The 18717-nt window shown below is 39.5% G+C and overlaps 2 protein-coding genes across 3 annotated transcripts; both read left to right on the top strand.

Annotated features, from left to right (window-relative positions):
* Positions 1-659: 659 nt before the first annotated feature.
* Positions 660-7398, top strand: LOC146461001 (uncharacterized). Of its 2 annotated transcripts, XR_014857508.1 has the most exons (4): positions 660-916; positions 1956-2911; positions 4803-6094; positions 7354-7398. XR_014857508.1 is itself a non-coding variant. In XM_085087447.1 (3 exons), the coding sequence occupies exons 1-3, from the start codon at positions 769-771 to the stop codon at positions 6009-6011; spliced, it is 2313 nt and encodes a 770-aa protein (XP_084943573.1). In that variant the 5' UTR covers positions 660-768; the 3' UTR covers positions 6012-7398. The 2 variants fall into 2 exon arrangements, 1 of the variants encoding a protein (XP_084943573.1); XM_085087447.1 differs by having other exon boundaries at positions 4803-7398.
* A 373-nt stretch (positions 7399-7771) lies between these two features.
* On the top strand, positions 7772-13996 carry LOC146461000 (galanin receptor type 1-like). Its single transcript, XM_085087435.1, has one exon. It carries the CDS (start codon positions 11123-11125, stop codon positions 12521-12523), a length of 1401 nt encoding a protein of 466 aa, XP_084943561.1. The 5' UTR covers positions 7772-11122; the 3' UTR covers positions 12524-13996.
* The last annotated feature ends 4721 nt before the right edge of the window (positions 13997-18717 follow it).

Genomic DNA, 18717 nt, shown 5'->3' with positions numbered 1-18717 from the left:
TAGTTACCGTCAGCAGCAGGCAATGTTTTAATAGATATGACTGTTGGCAAAATTGAAAATGGCTTTATTAGAACATGGTTTTGTTAAACACCGTCTAGACTGACCCATACTTTTCAGGCACACTGTCTTCACTGCCAGATTCTCGTTTTGTGTCCCCTTCCCGATTACGTGTGCTACACAGGCTACAAAACGGGTATGAGACATAGCATTCCATTCGGCCTTCGTACGCCCCACGACCATTATGCATTCCATTAGGTTCAGTACCTGTCCTAGTATTTTCCTGAGGATCATGGTTCATGGTACTTCGGTTTTCAGTCGAAACCTTGCCATTCCCCTCTAAGGATGTTGCCTACACCCCTCTTGATCCTCTGTATCAGCCCTACCAAATAACTTTACTTGTGACTGACATATCTGAGAGGTCTCCAAAATTGGTATTAAAAATGAAAGGGACAAACACAGAAAGCAAGAAAAAAGTCTAAAAAATATCGGGGAAGAAAAGGGGGCTGTTTGGACTCAATTTTTCTCCCAAGGATCGCAGAACGACTTCCGGGATCATCCTCTCTGCATGCACAACGCACCTACTTTGGAAAGGCCGCGTGCGTAGTTGTATACAGGGACCTGGGAATAAAATTGGTTCCAATTTTCGCGCGGCCGTAGAAAATTGCACCATCGAGTGAAAGACTTTTTTGTTTCTTTCGCTATATACTTCACAATCTGTGCCCCTCTCGGCATTCCGATATTCCACAGCAGCAGATTTCATTTAAGAACATGGAGTGTTCTTCAGAAGAACGAGAAATGGAAGTTGAAGCCCTGCAGTCAATCTACGGAAAACAGTTTTCAACGGGCCGAGATGAGAACATCTTCTATGAAGTTAACCTCGAACAAAGCGGGACCAAAATAATTTTCACTATCCCAGGTGACACTTTAAATAATGTTGGAACTTGGAAGTTTGTCCTTTATCACCGTGTTTGATCCACAAGTGAAAAATATATATAGTCAAAAATATATATTTAGCACAGTGTCTTATGATAAGACTCTTGGAACAGTGTTAGTGGGCAAAATCTTAGCAGTATAATTTCTATTATTTTTTTTCTCAGAAAACATAATAAGTTTTGAATGTGGGTATGGATACCAAGTATATATGTCTTATTTTGTTAGGGGTGGGGTGGGTGGCATGTGGACCTACAATCTTGGACAGAGTGAAAAGAGAAATGAACCTCCCCCTCCCCCCTACCACATTTCCCCCCAAACCAATGATGAATTCACACTAAAGCCCAGGTCAAACGGCGCATGATAGTTGATGATAGTCGATGGTAGTCAAAACTGTCATCCATTATTATTAACTACCAAACGGCTCAAAGAAACTTGTGATAGCTGACGATAGTTTACCTTGAGCCTTTAGTGTCAGCCACTGCCAAGTGTCAACATCGCAAACAAAATTTCGCAGGGATGAAGTTTTCGTGGCGAAAGAAAGCAGCTGTCTGTTTCGTTTTCCTTCAGTTGTTGGAAGAAGTAACTGAAAATTAATCTTGAGAGCGCTGGTGGAGAAAACAGCTGACTGACCTATCATGTGCGTGGTCAAACGGGAAAAACTATCATCAACTATCATGAAGAATTTGAACACGCTCAAAGTGAATGATAGTTGATGATAGTCGATGATAGCGCATGATAGTTGGTGGTCAAACGAGCGGGCGCGCTTTAACTATCATCGACTATCATTGACTGTCATGCGCCGTTTCACCAGGGCTAAAAACCAAACATACCATTTGTTCCATCAATGATATTGGAGGAAGTTGGTCTTAATTTTCATGTAAAGTTTCCAAGGTTGTATCCACCTGTTAGATGTTCTGGACAGATTTCTAGAAGTTCTTGACTACAGAACAATCCTGAAACTAGACACAATGTTCTAAGACCTTCTAACACTTCATTAATAATGATTGCTACTTTTTATTTAGAGAAATACCCAGATGTTCCTCCTTCCCTCAGTGTAGTGACACAAGAAAACCAACCTGTATATACAGAACTTGAATCACTGCTGTACAGTAAAGCACATGAAAGCTGTGGGGAGGTGATGATTTACAATCTCATTGAAGAAGCAAAATCCTGGTTAGATAAACTCAACCTTGCTGAGCAAGTCTCTTTACCGAGGGAGGAAAAAGCATCAGAAGACGTAACCTCTGTCTGTAAATTCTTTCGGGAAGGAAAATGCAGATTTGGAAACAAGTGCCGCAATAAACATGAGGACATTGCAAGCTCTAAAAGTGGCAATAGTGATGAATCGTTGCACTCTAAACGTGCATGTAATGGCACTGAAAATGTCACAGCACCTGAGCACAAAGAAATGGCGGATGAGGCATCAAAGGTCAATAAAAACACAGCAGGGTACAAAAATAATAATGAAAAGGAGTCTGATGGTTCGAAAAAGAAACCTCCGATGAAAACAGCAAGTGATGTCATATCAAGAATTAAATGGGATGACGAGCTGTCACCAAAGGATTTCGCTGTTGGTTACTTAGATCGCTTCCTTGGAATAATGGAAAAATGTTTTGCAGATTTTTCATGGGAGGACCTTGCTTCAGTGGATCATTTTGTTGATCTTGCCATACCTCGGCACAGAATACAGTACTTCAAGTACCTGGGGGAGATAGTGTGGGACAAAAGGGAGAGGATTGATAAAGTCTTCGGTTCTACAGGAAGCAAAGAGACTATATTAGATGTGAAAAAGAGGATTGGAGAAGCGCATGGAAACAAAGATGCTGATCTCAATGATTCGAAAGACCAGTCAGGTATGGATGACACAAGCTGTGTTGCAGCAAGTGAGCTCCCCAAACAACTCAAAGAAAAGAGTGAACCAAATTACTTCATTGCTGTGCAGATTTCAGATGTAGAAATCATTGACAAGATCAGTAAGGTGAGTATCAGTAAGGTGAGTATAGAATCAGAAACAGAACTGATGTAAGTGTGAGAAATATGATGTTATTTTTGAACCCTGGTGAATAAATGATACTTTAGATGAATTTTTTAGTCACTCACTGACACTGAGGCAATTACCAGGAAAAAGAAAATCTGAGTTGTCCCGACAGGAAACATTGTTTGTCATCTAAAATCCGAGTTCTTCAACCCAGCAGGAGTCAAACCTACAACCTTCTGCTTATTAGTTTGGATGCTCTACCACTGAGCTACAGGAGACTGTTTGTCACATGAACCCTAGTTTAATGGCCTAGTTCCTATGAGTCTCCTGTATCTCAGTGGTAGAGCATTTGAACTCACCCTCTGGAGAACTCAGATTTTCTTTTCCGAATATGCCTGTGTCACTAACTGAAAAATTCATCTTGCGTTATTCCCACCCCCACACCACCCCACCTGGCCCACTGGATGTGGATGGAAGTCTGCTGCAATGCAGCTTGTTGATTTGTGCTGTTTCACAAGATGCAACAAGTAAGTATAAATCATATGAAAGGTTGATCAGTGTGTGTGTGGATGTGTGCATAATTGAGGGTGGGGGTGGGGGGTGTCATTACTTTCGGAATTCCACTTCCTGTATTGTTTTGCTATTTCCCTTGCCTTTCCCTTTTGCCCACCCTTATTAAAGATAGCCAGTCCATACCCCCAATCCTCTGCAACTTCTAATAACTATTTAGCTTTATAGTTTCCTTTAAAACTTGGCTTTTGAGGACTCCCCTCCCACCCCACAAAATACATGTATTATTTGTTTTTATTTATTTATTTCGCCATTAATAAATTGGAAGGAAAAAAAACAGAGCAAATACACATCAAATTAGAAAATATATGTAGTGGAACCCCAATTTTATGATCGTCGATCTAATGATATTCCCGATTTAACGATCAACATTCTGTGTCCTATAGGTGGTTTTCACCTCACTCATCGTCACGCAAGTGAAAAAATAAAATCTTCAACCAGTCAATAGATAAAGTCAAGAAATTGATATGTTGTAGAAGAGTGATATATAAACAACGTGTGAAAGCCACAGGGCTGTGCGATATCTCCTAATCGAGTTATTCGAGAAAATGTACCACGGAAAATTACAGAGTTTAGTATGGGACGCCATGTTGGTGCCCCGTCTGATGGGCACCAACATGGCGGCCGAAAACCAGCAAAAACATCTGGAGTTTACCTTGGCTATTTCAAAGCCTTTCTTCTCTCTGCTGAACTTTCACACATTGACATTAACGCTTCTATAACATGTTAGCTGATCAGACCTAAAAAAAACACAAGGCGAATCGATGTTTTCATCTACGTGACATGTTTAGAGCAGCAATCCTTCTGTCACCCACTGCGCAAAAATCTAAAATTCAAACTGCTCTATTTTTAAAACAAAGAATGCTTTCCTGCTGAAAACAAGCAAGCCGATGGAAATTTGGATTTTCTTACATGTGATGAAGATAAAAACCCAAAATTGTGTTTAGTTATGAATTTCAGTTTTTTATGACGTCATGTGAAAACCAAGAATCAAGTTATTTATAAATCGGGAGTTTGTTGACAACGATATCCCGATTAAACGACATGATTTTGTTTTTCCCTTGCCATGTCATATACAGAGGTTCCACTGTATGCACATAAAGTAGTTAAATGTAAATAGATGCTTTGTATTGCTGCCATGTTAGTGTACAAATCAAGAGAAAATTTGCTCACATAGTTTGCATAAAAGTGGAAGTTAACTCCCAGAGGAGAAAAATGTTATTGTTCCTGTACACCAACATGGCCAGCATGACATCACATGCACACCATCCATGTTTTTTCAATGGCTCGCAATGAAAATGAAATTGGGGATTTTTTGTAGATACAAAATGCTATCGAAGATGAGCTGGGTCCAGAAACAGAACACAAACTGATACAAAGCCAGAGACTTCACATCACCCTGCTCATGCTAACTCTACGCAATGAAGATGAGGTCACCACAGCCAAGAACATCCTCAAGTCAGTTCAGCCCGTGTTGATATCCATTTTTCCACTGAGCCACAAACTACGATTAAGTGGGCTTGGGCTGTTTCATAACAGAGTCATCTATGCCAGCATTGAATCTGATGCAAGACTGTCCAAACTTGTTCAGGTTTTAAAATACAAGTTTGGCAAAGCTGGAATATGTTTGGAAGCAAACAGAAATGTCTTTGTTCCACACGTGACCCTCATGAAAGGAAGCTATGAAAGGGTACAGAAAAAGGTTTCAAACTTGGTGAAAGCTGACCATGAAATCGGAGAACAAAGTGTCCAGTCCCTTGTGCTTTTCTCCAGGTTTCTTCCAAAAGATGTTGATGGCACTCACCACAAGATTTCAACAGTAGAAAACTCCCTGAAATCGTTGTCCTCTACCCTGCCTAAAAAACTTCTCCAACGTGTGGATTATCTTTTTGAGAGAGGGATACTTTCTGAAGGTGACAGAAATGAAGTCCAAGCCCTGTTACAATCTGGAGATGCTGTTGATCTTGAAAGCGGGATGACAAGATTAGCTGAGCTCAGCTGTTGCTTTGAGGATAAGACTGTGCTGATAATGAGAGGTATACCAGGCAGTGGCAAAACTCATCTTGTTGAGAACTCAGTGGAGGCACTTGAACAGAAAGGATACGCTTATTGCAGCGCAAAACAGTTGTTCCACAAGGCGGGTGGTTCTGCCCCAGACGTCGCCGAGTTGAACATTGCGGAAGCTTACTGTCGCTCTTGTTTCATGGATGCCTTGGCAACCGAGCAGTGCTTTATTGTTGTGGATGGTGTGCACGCCAAGTGCTGGGAGTATGAGGTGTACAAGTTTCTCTGTCGTGCATTTGGTTACACATGTCATGTGCTTGAGATCAGAGTAACAAAGCCTGAGGATATCAAGGTATGTCTACAAAGCAGCAAGTCAGGGGGACAATTGGAAGAACTTCTTGAAGCTGTAGAAGGTTGGGAGGATGATCCTGTGGCCAGTGTTATTGAGCCATGGTTCAAAAAGCCAGATGCATTGAAACACAAGTCAGTATCCCTAAAACAGTTATTGTTAAAAAGTCAATTTTGACGTTAGAGGCTGGTAGATGCACAATAATTGGCATCCTCAACACAATAAGTAGCATTTTAGCTTCAAATATTTAAGCCTCTTAGGCCCGGTTCATACGTCGAACTTTACATGAGCGGAACCTAATACCTATTAAAGTCGACCCAAATAATTAAGTTCGGCAGTTGATTCAGACGTCGAACCTAACTGTAGTCAGGCTTAAAGCTAAAGTGAGAAAGTAGATTTTCGTGGTCAGCGGCTGTTGTTTTTACTCAACAAGATTCAAAATGGCGGGAAAGATGAATTCTGACATGGAAGAGCTTGTTTGGTAAAATGGCATTGGGGGTGGTCAATTGTTTATTTTAGTATTAGTTTTTACTGATATTTCTTAGAATTCTTTATAGTTATTATATTTTTATATAAAATTTTTAAATTCATGTTATGCGCTTTTAATCATTTTAACGCTATATTAAGTGAATTAATTATTATTATCATTATTATTATTAAAATAATGAAGACAGGCCAAACATGGCTCCTATTGGTCAAGATAGGAAGAATATGACCTTCAATGCTAATTTGCTCTTACGAGTACGCCTTTCAAAGATCTCCCTTTTCTGTACGAAATTAGGGAAGGGTCTTTGTAGATCTCTCTTAGCAGAGGCTGATTTTCTATCAAATACCATTTACTCATCTGAGTGGTTTTAGGTTAGGCACAGAAGGGCGATATTCCGTAACAAACGGCAAAATGTTTTTGCGCTTGTTTTGTAGTGCCAACATTCTTTCGCTGAAATTGACTTCTGAAAAAGTTTTATCTTTAAGGTTATCGAGGTAACCTCTGTAGCGTAATCTCTGTTTGAATAGAGTAATCTTTTCTTCAAATGTTGTTTTTGAAGATTTTGTTCTGAGAAGACTTGAGGCTTCGCCTTTGATATAGCCTGTGTTGGAAAGTTTCTGTCGGTTTGAAGTGCGTGTGCACATCAAGAATATATTCTTTTTTTTTAAAATCTTTCACATCTCAGACAAGTATGTTTAGTTGTTTCGAAACAAGAAGAACAAGCACATTCCTCTTTTCCCGCCATCTTGTTCAGAATGAAGTCCTTTGCGCATGCCAAGTCGAAGGAACGCGCAGACCTCAGGGATAGATATAATTTATATAATGTATACGTAACGTATGCATTTGGTTCGGCACATGTTAAGTTCGACTTATGAATCTAAGTCGAACTTTTGCCGCTCTATTATAGAACGGCGGGTCGACCCAAATACAAATCTGTCGATCCTAACTGATTCATACGTCGATCTTTACATGCGCCGAACCAAATGATTAGGTTCGGCTCATGTAAAGTTCGACGTATGAACCGGGCCTTAGATCAGTACTAACATTGCCAAAACCCCCTATCTTTTTTTGTTATTTGTTAAGAAATTGCTAAATAAAAATACTTGAATTGCAGCTACTCACTGAACATTCATTATGAGATGGGGATCATTATCGCAAAATAGTTGATAAGGGGACAGCATCGACGTTTTTGAGCCGCGGACGGCAACCGGAAATTGAATTTTTCCCTTTTGGAGCATTTTTACACCATTGCGTTTGTAACGTCTAGCCACAGTCATCAACAAGAGCTTTTCCTGTCCGTGGTAAGGAGCAAAACCAAACCAAAAGAGGAAACATTCGACTTCCGGTTGCCGTCCATGGCTCACGAACGTCTGTGCTTAAGCTCTCTATAATCATGGCAAGAAATCGACGGCAATTATTATTAAACCAATTGCTTTCAGTAGTATAAATCTTAATCAATGTTTCTTTAAAATGAAAAGTTTGCTTCATCACTTTTTTGTTTGCTATCCACTATTACAGAATGGATAGTGAATAGCGTGGCCATTATAGAACGCTAAAAGACTTATACTAAAACTCTAAAGAAACACATTTTGCATTCACAAAACACTCCTATCTAAGCCGTTAAGAGAATTCAGAATAACAGCGGAAACGCTTCACCGTCCTCCACTCGAAGGTCGCGCGGTTCTCGATTCCCTTACTCGCGAACACTGATCGTTGAAGAAAAATAGCAACTGTTCACGAGGTCAGCTCGTAGTGTACGCGTAACTAACCGATCTCGTGCAACACATTTGCAGCGTAACTGCCGGATCCATCATTCTACTGAGCGCGCAATGTTACAACGTGATCCCACGTTGTAATTTAGAATTCTGCGTTATGATGCGTGCAATACGACGACCCGATGAAAGGCCTGTGCATTGCCCAACGCTGAAAACAGTTGCAGCGACCTTTTAGTAGAAGGTAGAACTCGATTCTAGTTTCCGGCTGCTTGTGGGGTATTGATTTGGTCCGTTACATGTAAACGATACGTTGCCCTAAGTACCGCTTTACAAGGTACTATATATGAGCATCTTCGTAACCCATAGGACCCATAATGAACACGTTTTTCAAGTACCGGTAACCCCTTGGTTATACCTTTGTTGAAAACTGTACCTGGCTTATGAAACTTGTTTAATGTTGCCCAGTCAAATGCGACTTATCAGGTGCAAAAGAAAAAAGAAAAAAATCGTGATTTGCTGCATGTGAGCTTTCCCGCGCTAAAACTACATGCACGTGGCACAGAAAACCTGTTTCTGCCTTGTGTATCTTGGAACCCTTAGAGCTACTCTGGCTGGGGCTTTAAGCTCTTAGTAGGCACATCCAAGCCAGGCAGGTCTAGAGGAGAGATGGTCCTTGTCCCCCACCCTGTAACAACTTGATAATGTGAGAGAAAATACAACAACTGCTGCTGAACAAACCACTTTAGCTGATCAACGAGCAAGATGACCTGCCTGGTGCGCAGGCTGTTGTGGGTTCACTTTAGCACTTTAACATACCCCTGGGCAGAGTTAATTCTCTGATCTATCATTTGTATCCTCAGTGCTAGCGGCACAACATTCATTTGCATCCTTCACATTCACATTACCGCAATTACCACTATAATCGCCCACGACTTGCTCCCGCCTGGCGTCGTGGCTCAGTCGATATATAGAGCAACGGGGATCGATCCGGAGGTCCTGGCTTCAATTTGCTCCGACAACAATGTTAGTTTTTCTTCTCAATTTAATCCTAATTTCCGAGGCAGGTGATGTCTTAACGAACAGATACTCCAGCAAAACGAACCACAGGGTGCTTGTTCCTTTTTTATCACTACAGTTAATTGTGGTTGTTCTGCAGTTTTATGGTCTCCAATCATAATTTACCAAGCAAGTAGCCTGCTGAGGTTATATTTTGAAGGTTTCGCGTGGTAACTAGAAAGCGAAATCTTGGTTACTCGCACAAGGTAAATTTCCGCAGTATAACTTTCTCCGAATTAAAAGATTGTCACGGTTATTTGCAGACAATCAGAGCTTTTCAAATAATAGATTTTGTTTTGCAGCGATATTGTCAGTACGCTTGCACCTGTTCAAAGCTCTATTTTCACTGGAGCCTGATAACCTTCAGCTCCATTGTTTTTATGTCGTGGAGCACTGTTTTGTGGTTCGTCCTTTTGATCTCTCAACCAATTACTGTGAGACGTTGCAAACGGTACAGGTCGGCCCCGGTATCTTGCCTAAATCCAAGACCATACGACCATAAGCGATGTAAATCCCGGAGACGACAGCGCTCGGTTTGATAGTATATACTTGGCCGTGGATTACCTGTAAACTAGCTGATTAAGCTAAGCGTAAAACCAACGTTACAGTAAAGTTTCGTATCGTAAAGTATATCGTATCGCATGTACGTATTTAGAGTAGAAAATAAACGTATCTGACAACGATCGGGTGAAATCCTGAAGGCGACCCCCCTCCCCTTTCCCCTTAGGAAGTGCTGATACTCAGGTTAGGGGGGGAAGTAAGATTCCGTTTGCTAAGACTTGTAGCTAAAGCAACGTAGCAGATCAAACTGATATGCCTTTAAAAGACCACGACGAATGAATGATCTTGGAACACAGGAGAACATTTGAAGCGTTTTGATTAAATGTTCTCTAATCAAAATACTTATTTCTCTCATAACGTAGTATTTTCCTTTTTAGTCCAATTTCCGATGCTTGAAAATGAAAGGTAATTTTAAAATGGCACCCAAATTAAACGAAGAATATTTTTAATGGTACTCGGCCGTCAGTTTCACGCAGTATTCGACTAAAGTGATTCGCCGGCTCAAGAAGATAACTGAATAAAACATTAAACCTAGAAAGAAAAATGATTTTTTGATTTTTCATCTGCATAATTTATCCTGTTGTGAATAGAACAGACAATTGCGATGACAGATACAAAATTGAAACGTCAGTTTATCTTTTTTTCAATTTGGTGTATTATTTCACAATTTTGTCAAGGAGTTTACACGAAAAACTGCTCTTTATCACGTAAAATATCATCTTTATTTTAAGCGGGGATACCAAAATACAACCGACACTTTAAAGCCGCCTGTTAACGCAAATTAACTTCTATAAGCTGTGAACACGGAGGATCTACAAATATACATAGCCTGATTTTTGTTTTTGTAAATATAATTTTATATGAGAATTTCAAATAAGAATAAAAAAATAAATAAAGATCGTGTATGTTTTCATTGTGTACAGTTAACGTTAATAACGCTTTTTTAATTTCAGTTTGTGTATATGCGTTTTCTGTTATCTACAAAACCACTGTAGCAAATATATCGTTTTCCTCAAGTTGCGCGAGGTGGAACATGTATTGCGGTCAAGAAAATGGATGGGTTTTAGGGCGTTGATGTGAGTTTAGTGTTCAGCAAACACTACATTTGTTCGTTATTCTTGCTATTTGACTCCATGAATATTATAACAACACATTAGCTTTTGTGATATCTTATTCGACCGGTCGTGAAGCCGACGTTAATAAGTGCAGCGATTGTGAGGCATTCAATCCGCGGACAGATGTCTGATAGGCATTTATTTTCACGTCGACATAAAGGCAATTTAAATATGAGTAAGTGCCTCTCCCGTTTCAATCACTGGCAGACCATAGATTAACCCAACACATGAGCTGTGAAAGCGAGAGGGAGTTTAGTTCGCGCGCGCTCTGCGAATCCAGTTTTCAAACGTTGACCACGATAGTCGAACCCCGATCCGATCACGGTTATTTTCAGTTCAACAAACGCTTCGCTGATGACTAATTCAAGCCAAAACATAACGGCATCGTCTTCCATAACAAACAGCAGCATTTCTACAGAGGGATTCGATAAGTTCGACATCGTCCAACTTATGTGTTTCCCCATCATCTCTGCAGCGGGCTTGATCGGAAACGTGTTGATCTGCTTAGCCGTTTTTAAAAGGCGGCACCTTCGGATCACAGATGTGTTCATTCTGAACTTAGCTGCGACCGACTTGGGGACGTGTGTAATCAGTATTCCCTTTGACTTTACGGAGATTCTTACGAAGCAATGGCCATTTGGCAACGTGCTTTGTAAAACTGTGTACCCGCTGCAAACTATTTTGATGGCCGTGTCAGTTTATACACTGCTTTTCATGAGCTGGGAGAGACACCGTTCTGTTATGCCTCCGTTTAAGCCCAAACTGAAGGCTAAGCGAGCGCTGGCAATTCTCCTGTTTCTGTGGATTGCATGCATCAGCCTCGTGGGACCATATATCGCGATTCTCCGCGTTGAAACTGGTGAAAACGGAAAAACGGAATGCAACGAGAAATGGCCGAAGCACTACCACCCTAAAGTTTTCACCCTTGCGGTCTTCATCGTGTTGTATGTACTGCCCTTGTTCGTAATCACCGCAAACTACATTAGAATAAGTCAAAAGCTTTGGAGAGACATACAAAGGATGCGAAAAGCGATTGAGGGCGAGAATAAAGCCAACGTTAAAAAGCCACTCACTCAAGCAAGGGCGCAGAGGAACATGAGAATTGTAAAGATTTTCGTCATTGTTGTTATCGCGTTTTCGTTGTGCATGCTTCCAAACCACATTATGTGGATCTGGTACGATTTCGGATCGGGCGCAAATTACCAGCGATTATTCGATACCATCATAGTCTTTTGTTATATTTTGGTGTACGCAAACTCTGCGATCAACCCTTTTATTTTTGTGTTTCTTCACCGGCGATACTGCAAAGACATTTTCAGTTCTTGCAACCCGTTAAAAGCATTGGCATCGTGCTTCAAAACCGACGAAACAAACGAAAAAATGAAAAACGGACCTAAGTTGCACCGTGATTCAACTGGAAAAGCACATCGCAAAAAGAAACGAGCGCCTCGCGCGATACAACCCGATCTTACACCGCGTGACCTTCATGCGGCAAGAAAAGAGTTTTGGAACATCTACTATCGGAAAGAACTCATTGCAAAATACGACGCGAGGCGTTTTGATCGCCTGTTTCAGCTTTCTAAAAACGGGCGCACAAATTCGCGCCTTTGCAAAGTGGTTGAGGAAGATAACAACAATAGCGATGACGATAATTTCGCGCCGCAAGCTACACGTAAAGTGCGCGTTAACTTTGGCGAAGTTGTTCACATCGATGAACAAAGAATTCTACAGCCTGAGGGAAAACCGGTAATGTGAGAAATAAAAAATAAGTATGTAAAATGAAACACATAATAGTAAACGAATGCAAATAAATGAAACATATATTTTGAACAGCGGATGAAAGATCAAATTGTAAAAGATCCGAGTCGGTAGCGCAGTTTTTGTTATGGGAGTGTTTTTTAAATGCTTGATTGCAGGGGGGAAAGATGTTTATTTAATTTTGGGATGTAAACTAAACCCACTTTCAACCATTTTTTTTGTCTCTTTTTCTGAATAAATTTTAAAAGGATCAGTTGAAGCGGGAGCGCATTAAGTTGCGGCCACAATATAGTATTGCCAGCCGTGTGATTGAATAAAAAACACTGAATTAATTACAGCGAAAGAAAAAAACACATGCGATTGGTTTTGTGGACTTGTATGCAAACTTTTGTTTTATCCTATTTAGCTATGTTCGGCTTTTTTGAACTTAATCTCATCTGAAATATATTGTTTTTCCATTGTTTTCTTTTCTGCTCCCAAGCAAGGCAGTGTTGGTTTATCTCTTGGTTATAGCTATTAAACGGCTGAGGCGCCCACAAATTTAAATGTTTTAAGATTTGTTTGAAAAAAGAAAAAGGAAAAAAGAGCACTGAGCCACGCGCGACAATGTGGCACCTCAAAATGATTAATGCTTTGTTGCCTATTGCGATGAAAGTCGATTTGAGACACGCGAAAAGAACATAGAATAATTTTTAAAATGCTATCTTTCATTTTGCACAAATATATCGAGATTCAAGCACGATTTCAAGGACCAGGAAGTGATTGTCAGCAGCCTTAGCTTAAATGATCACACACCGGGGGTTTTATTATTCACAGACGCACAAGTTAGAATTATCTTGTACAGCATAACAAACAGCACGACAGGAAAGCCATTGCCGATTCAAGAATTCTAAATGTCGACTGTCTCCAAAAGAGATTCGTTCACCGATTCATAACAAGGAAGCAAGAAGGGCAAATTTGCTATCAGACGATCAGTTTTCATGCAGTCAGAAATATGAAGTTATTATATGTAGTCTGATGATCTCTATTCTCCAGAATTCCGGCCATGCAATAAATTTGTAATTTGCTTTCTTTATCGCGGAAGTACAGTTAAGAAATCTATGAGGAGGCGTTTGTGTATATCCCACAGTCAAGAATTGAACTTATGAAATCATCGTGTGAACATTGCGGATAAAACATTTTAAATTGCGTTTCTTGTTGTTTTTAGTCATATAAAGAGACAAATATTTGTGATAATTTCTATGTATTGCTAATAAATAAAATAAAATGTAACTGCGAAACGTTTTATCACTCAGGACGGTTTAGATGTTAAGTTCAGGAACTTATACAATATTAATCGTAATTTGTTGGTCTTTCTCCTTTTTCAACTGTCAGAAAGTCATTTAAAGGCTTGTAGAGTTAGAAAAAACACACTCCTGTTTAAACCCTACTAAATGAATAAAAGAAAATTAAAATTTAAAATCTTAAAACAAGTGATTATGCGCAGATGTTCCCGATTTCTTTTTTCTTCCGATTATAACTGGTTCTTTCCTTTCAGTCCTTATCATATACTTCCGCAAATCTATTTCGTATATTCTTAGACTTGATGAAGTTCAGCTAACGGTCTACCGTCCTGCATCTGATCAGTGTGTGGTGTGTGGTAATAAATTTTCAGTGTGATTTTCTATATTAATTTGCCATTTTTACGATCCGCCAAGAACAGATCCCAGACAAAAAAAAATTGATCTCGCTAAAATTTGTTAGCATAAGGTCCAGTTTAGATCGGTTCCACATCCCACATTTCAGCTGTGTAGGATGTTATTCAAGCTCCCCTAAACTGACAAAAAATTTCATCTAATCAACCCCCTTTCCCCTTTCCCCCACCTTCCCGGTGACTGGTCAAAGCTTTGAACCGAATGCAGATTTCGATCCTTCTTCGAAATTTGATTTTTATGTGTCGAATAAATTAGGCCTGTATAAGAAACATTGTCTTCCACTAATGATGCTTTCCATACGAGTTTCTCCAATTCTAGATTTTTGCGATGAGTGAGTAGTTCAAAACAATGTCTTGATGTTAGCCGAGTTAGCAAAGCATTTATATCGGTATTGAAGTTTTGTAGTTCGTGAAATGAACCCAGTAAGTAGGAATCGCAGAAATTAAATCCCCCAGAAAATACCAAACTTTCCAAATCCGGGCGAGCATTTGATCTTAGAAACTCCGAAAAATTCAACGCTCTGTAAAATCAACTGATGCAAAAAACCACGCCAAAAGAACTTTGGCTAGACGGTATTCTGTTACATAACAAAACGCTTAAAGATCCTCTAAGAGTCTCTCATCTACCAGACGGTCGCAATGAACGTGTAGTAAACTCTTTCAACTCACTTGAACTTAAACCCATAGTACCTGTAACTTACGTACTAAATATAAATTGATCTTTCCATGAGTGTCGATGGGTTTTCGTTACTTGGGTCTATACCAAAACGCCAAATTACCATAGTAAAGGAAAATGTGCGCAATTATGAATGTTTGGAGGCAACGGAACCGCACCCCTTCCCATTTTTTAGAGTTTATACGCGGGATGTCCTCGAAGCGAAACCGGGCTTATTGCAATCACGAAGTCGAGAAATTTATAATATACATGCACTTGCGATCTCGGCTTTCCCCTGACGAGTTTTAACTTAAAAGAACTGTATTTCCCTCTTAAACGAGTGATTAGTTCGTTTTCTTTTCAAAATGTGGAGCATGTCTTTCAAGGAAAAGCAAGAAAGGACAGTATTAAATGAAAAGGAATAAAACATCTGTAAGAGTGCATGTGATGACTTGGTTCTGTTATGTTGCTAAATTACTTACGGTCTGTGCAAATTGAGTTTGTTTTCGGAATATTAAACATCGTACAAGTACAGCCGCCTGATTGTCCGATCCCTTGCTGCCTAGGTGAAATTTGAATAATGTAACACGCAAGTCGGACAGCCAGATCTTCACAAGAGAACGAATAAACTGTGCAAGCAACATAAACAAGCTTGTAAAATAGGTATCAGTGATTCCAGACCAAGAGAAAAAATAACTTTCGGATGAAAGTTCGGGTGTCGTGGTATGATACAACAGCAGTCCACGAGAAAGGTGGCGCCAGCAAATGAACTTCTTGACATGTAAAAACGATTCTACATAATTTATAGCAGTGCTCAACAGCACCTAAATGTCTTACCCTGATCCTGTTTCAGACCAAACTATGTAAACTTTTCCGATATCCTTTTTCAGACCTAGCCTAGGTTAATCTGAAAAACATCCTGCATACTGCTCGGCTGTGAATGTCTATGACTGGTATATCCTCAATGAAATCGAAGGGATGAGCAGCTATGCTAGAAAAAGTGTGTGTATTCGGATTTCTTTTTTCACACACAAATAGTGTGAGTCGTGCCATGTCGTGTCTACAGCAGGTGTCATCGGCACGAAGGTCCAGTTGGTAATAGAGAAACAATTAGAGATCTTAAAGTGGCCGGTCGGTTGATTCAACTTTCCGCCGATTGTTATTGATAATAATGTTGTTAAAATATACCTTATTTATCCCACTTTTATCCTGACCGGCCCTCTCAGCGTGACAATTGGGAAATTGCCTGCATTTGGCCAGCAGATGGCGTATAATTGGAAAACATTAGGCTTATCCACTCTCTCCTTAGAAGACGATTATTTCAGTCTCCGATGCATTAAAGCATGTCTCCTCTTCCAAAAAACACAGGTCAAGTGCAAATCGGCTTTTTAAACTTGGTCGATCAGTTCATTTAGATGTTAATGGAAGTTATGGAACAAGCTTCACTTTGAAATGGAGAAATAGAAACGCTACTGAATTTCCAGCGACTGGGCCATGAATTTTGGTCATTTCTTCGCCCGTAAATTCAAAGATTGGTTTTCGCAAACTTCGAGTCAAGTTTTATAGCCGGTCTGTTGGCGAATATTTAATTCTAAAGTTTGATATTTTGAACGGCTTTTTGAATCCGGTTAAAAAAAAATAGAGAGCAGTACCTTATCTGCAGTATCTATTACAAAACTCAGTGCTGTACAAACCGCGGTTCCGTAAACTTTTGAGTCTGTCATGAGTGAAATACAAAAGTTTAACAGTTTAAAGAATATCTCTACTGTGGTGGTGTTTATTTTGCTGTACGAATTGCTGGAAATTTTCGAATCTTTAGTGCTCAGTATAGTGTTACGTTACACAAGGTGATGAACTATTCAAATTAAAGCTACTGGGCAATAGAACTCATCGATCTGTGGCGTTGTTTATTCTGTTACAAGCTAACAGGCTAAGGAGCTTCTGAGTAACTTTCAAGCCCAGCTCTGTAAGAAATCCTTACATCCATTCAAACGAAAGCCGTTTCCGCAGTACTTTCTTTTTTGCGATATTTGTAAAGAGTAAATTTGGAATTTTTGTTCGGTTTGTGCGTACTGTTTCGCGCCATATAAGCGAAAGGCTCCTTGTAACTGAAGTCCGTATCCTATAAAAAGAAACGCGTCTTAAACCGTATGGGATCAAACGTGGCTTGGCTCCGATGTTTTAAAGCAGGAAGCGTCGATAAGTATCACTACACGCCGTAGATGGCATACTGGTCCAACGCAGGGTTTCATCCCAAACCACCCACCCCTCCCTTTCAATATTTTGTCAAGTTTCTTTTACTCGTCACGGTAGCCATTTGCACGCGAGCGTGGAAATGGAGAAGTAGGGTAATCTCTTTTATGTCAGGAGAAAAAAAAAGTTAAGATTCAGATACCGGAACAGAAATTGTGTACCCCTGGCTTGTTCGAAAGTGTAATGCGTATATTAGAGTAAGGTTGAAAATACTTTAAATCCTCCGTCACGTCTTTGTTGTTTAGTTTTACGCACTAAATATTTCCTTTCCTTTCGAGATTGCGATAGAAACGCACATCATATTTTCCCGTATGATATCAAAGAAATACCAAAGTTTATGTACTAAATAAACTGCACCTGTCGTTTATACTACCTCATTAACTTTTGCACTTTTATTTGTTCCTTCAAGTTCTAAATTGAAGAAATTAAAAAAAATTCTAATTTCACGCAAAATTCAGAAAAAAAAAGGTTGCAAACGTTTATTGAATGATATAGAATTGGGAAAATTTCAAATTATTACTAGCTTGATGCCAATTTTCGAAGTCCCTAGTAGAAAACACAAGGAACTTCTGAGTTTACTGTAAAGGTTTGTTGAAAACTGGCAGATGTAGATCTTTCGAGGTTATATAAATTATTTCATGAAACATTATACGTTTGAACTGTGCACACGCATTAGTACCAATGTATTGTTTTTACTTATTGTTTTTTTTAGCTTCTTGATGTTTTAGATTAATAAATATTGTAATTTGTTTTGTTACTAATAAGACCTAGTGACTGAGGTAATAGTAAACGGTTTGGTTTCATCCATAATTCACATCATTGATAATTCCGTATATCTCCTTTTATTAAAAACTGGATCATTATATAATGCAAATTCCAGAAATTTGATTGGCCTAGAGGCCATGTTATATGAGCCACTACACCATGCCCGAGAAATAGCGACCAATAAATTGTCTTGATTGTTCTTGCCAAGCGAAACCAGCAGAATAGCAGTATTTCTTTTCAGTAAGATAGCAATATTTCTCGATCGTTTTTAATAAAACGTACAGTTATTCCACTCACGCTTGTTGGATATGAGATGATTACAGACAACTCGGCGCTTCGCGCTTCCTTGGCTATCTATCATGTCATATTCAAAACAGTTGACCAGCCTGAAAAAAAAAAAAAAATGACCAACCGGTCTCAGTTACTAGCTCAGTTTCCTTAATTTACAACTAAATCCGAATTTCTGAGGCGAATCAGTGGGAGCACCTGATTAGGTGTACGGCAGGGTCTGCAGCAATAAAACAGTTTGATAGCATATTTAATATTTAAATTAATTCTAATGAGTATTAAACAAAGTGACATGTAACACTATATAAACGATCAACATGCAGACTGGACCAAATTGAAGAAAAATACAAAAAGAATCATTTTGGTTTTGCTTAAACCTAGGTAGCTTCCTATTGAGAATATACTTTAAAAGTGGAAGGCTTGGCGATTGACGTGAAATTCTGAAAAACAAAGGAGCTATTTTATTGCCGGTAGGGAGAAATTTTTTTTACAAAACGCCTTAGGAAAGGCGCCAGTCAATACATGGGCTATGGGAAA

This window comes from Pavona decussata, unplaced genomic scaffold (assembly GCF_977016875.1).
Source record: "Pavona decussata unplaced genomic scaffold, jaPavDecu1.1 SCAFFOLD_202, whole genome shotgun sequence".
NCBI classification, from domain to species: domain Eukaryota; kingdom Metazoa; phylum Cnidaria; class Anthozoa; order Scleractinia; family Agariciidae; genus Pavona; species Pavona decussata.
This window is presented reverse-complemented; position numbering and strand designations above follow the sequence as displayed.

What these genes read in the sequence shown, in the direction of transcription:
- LOC146461001 (XM_085087447.1), top strand. Translation starts at nt 769, where the DNA reads ATGGAGTGTTCTTCAGAAGAACGAGAAATGGAAGTTGAAGCCCTGCAG. An exon ending in AATAATTTTCACTATCCCAG is followed by an intron (nt 917 to 1,955) that starts GTGACACTTTAA and finishes CTTTTTATTTAG; the next exon opens with AGAAATACCCAGATGTTCCT. An exon ending in TCATTGACAAGATCAGTAAG is followed by an intron (nt 2,912 to 4,802) that starts GTGAGTATCAGT and finishes GATTTTTTGTAG; the next exon opens with ATACAAAATGCTATCGAAGA.
- LOC146461000 (XM_085087435.1), top strand. Translation starts at nt 11,123, where the DNA reads ATGACTAATTCAAGCCAAAACATAACGGCATCGTCTTCCATAACAAAC.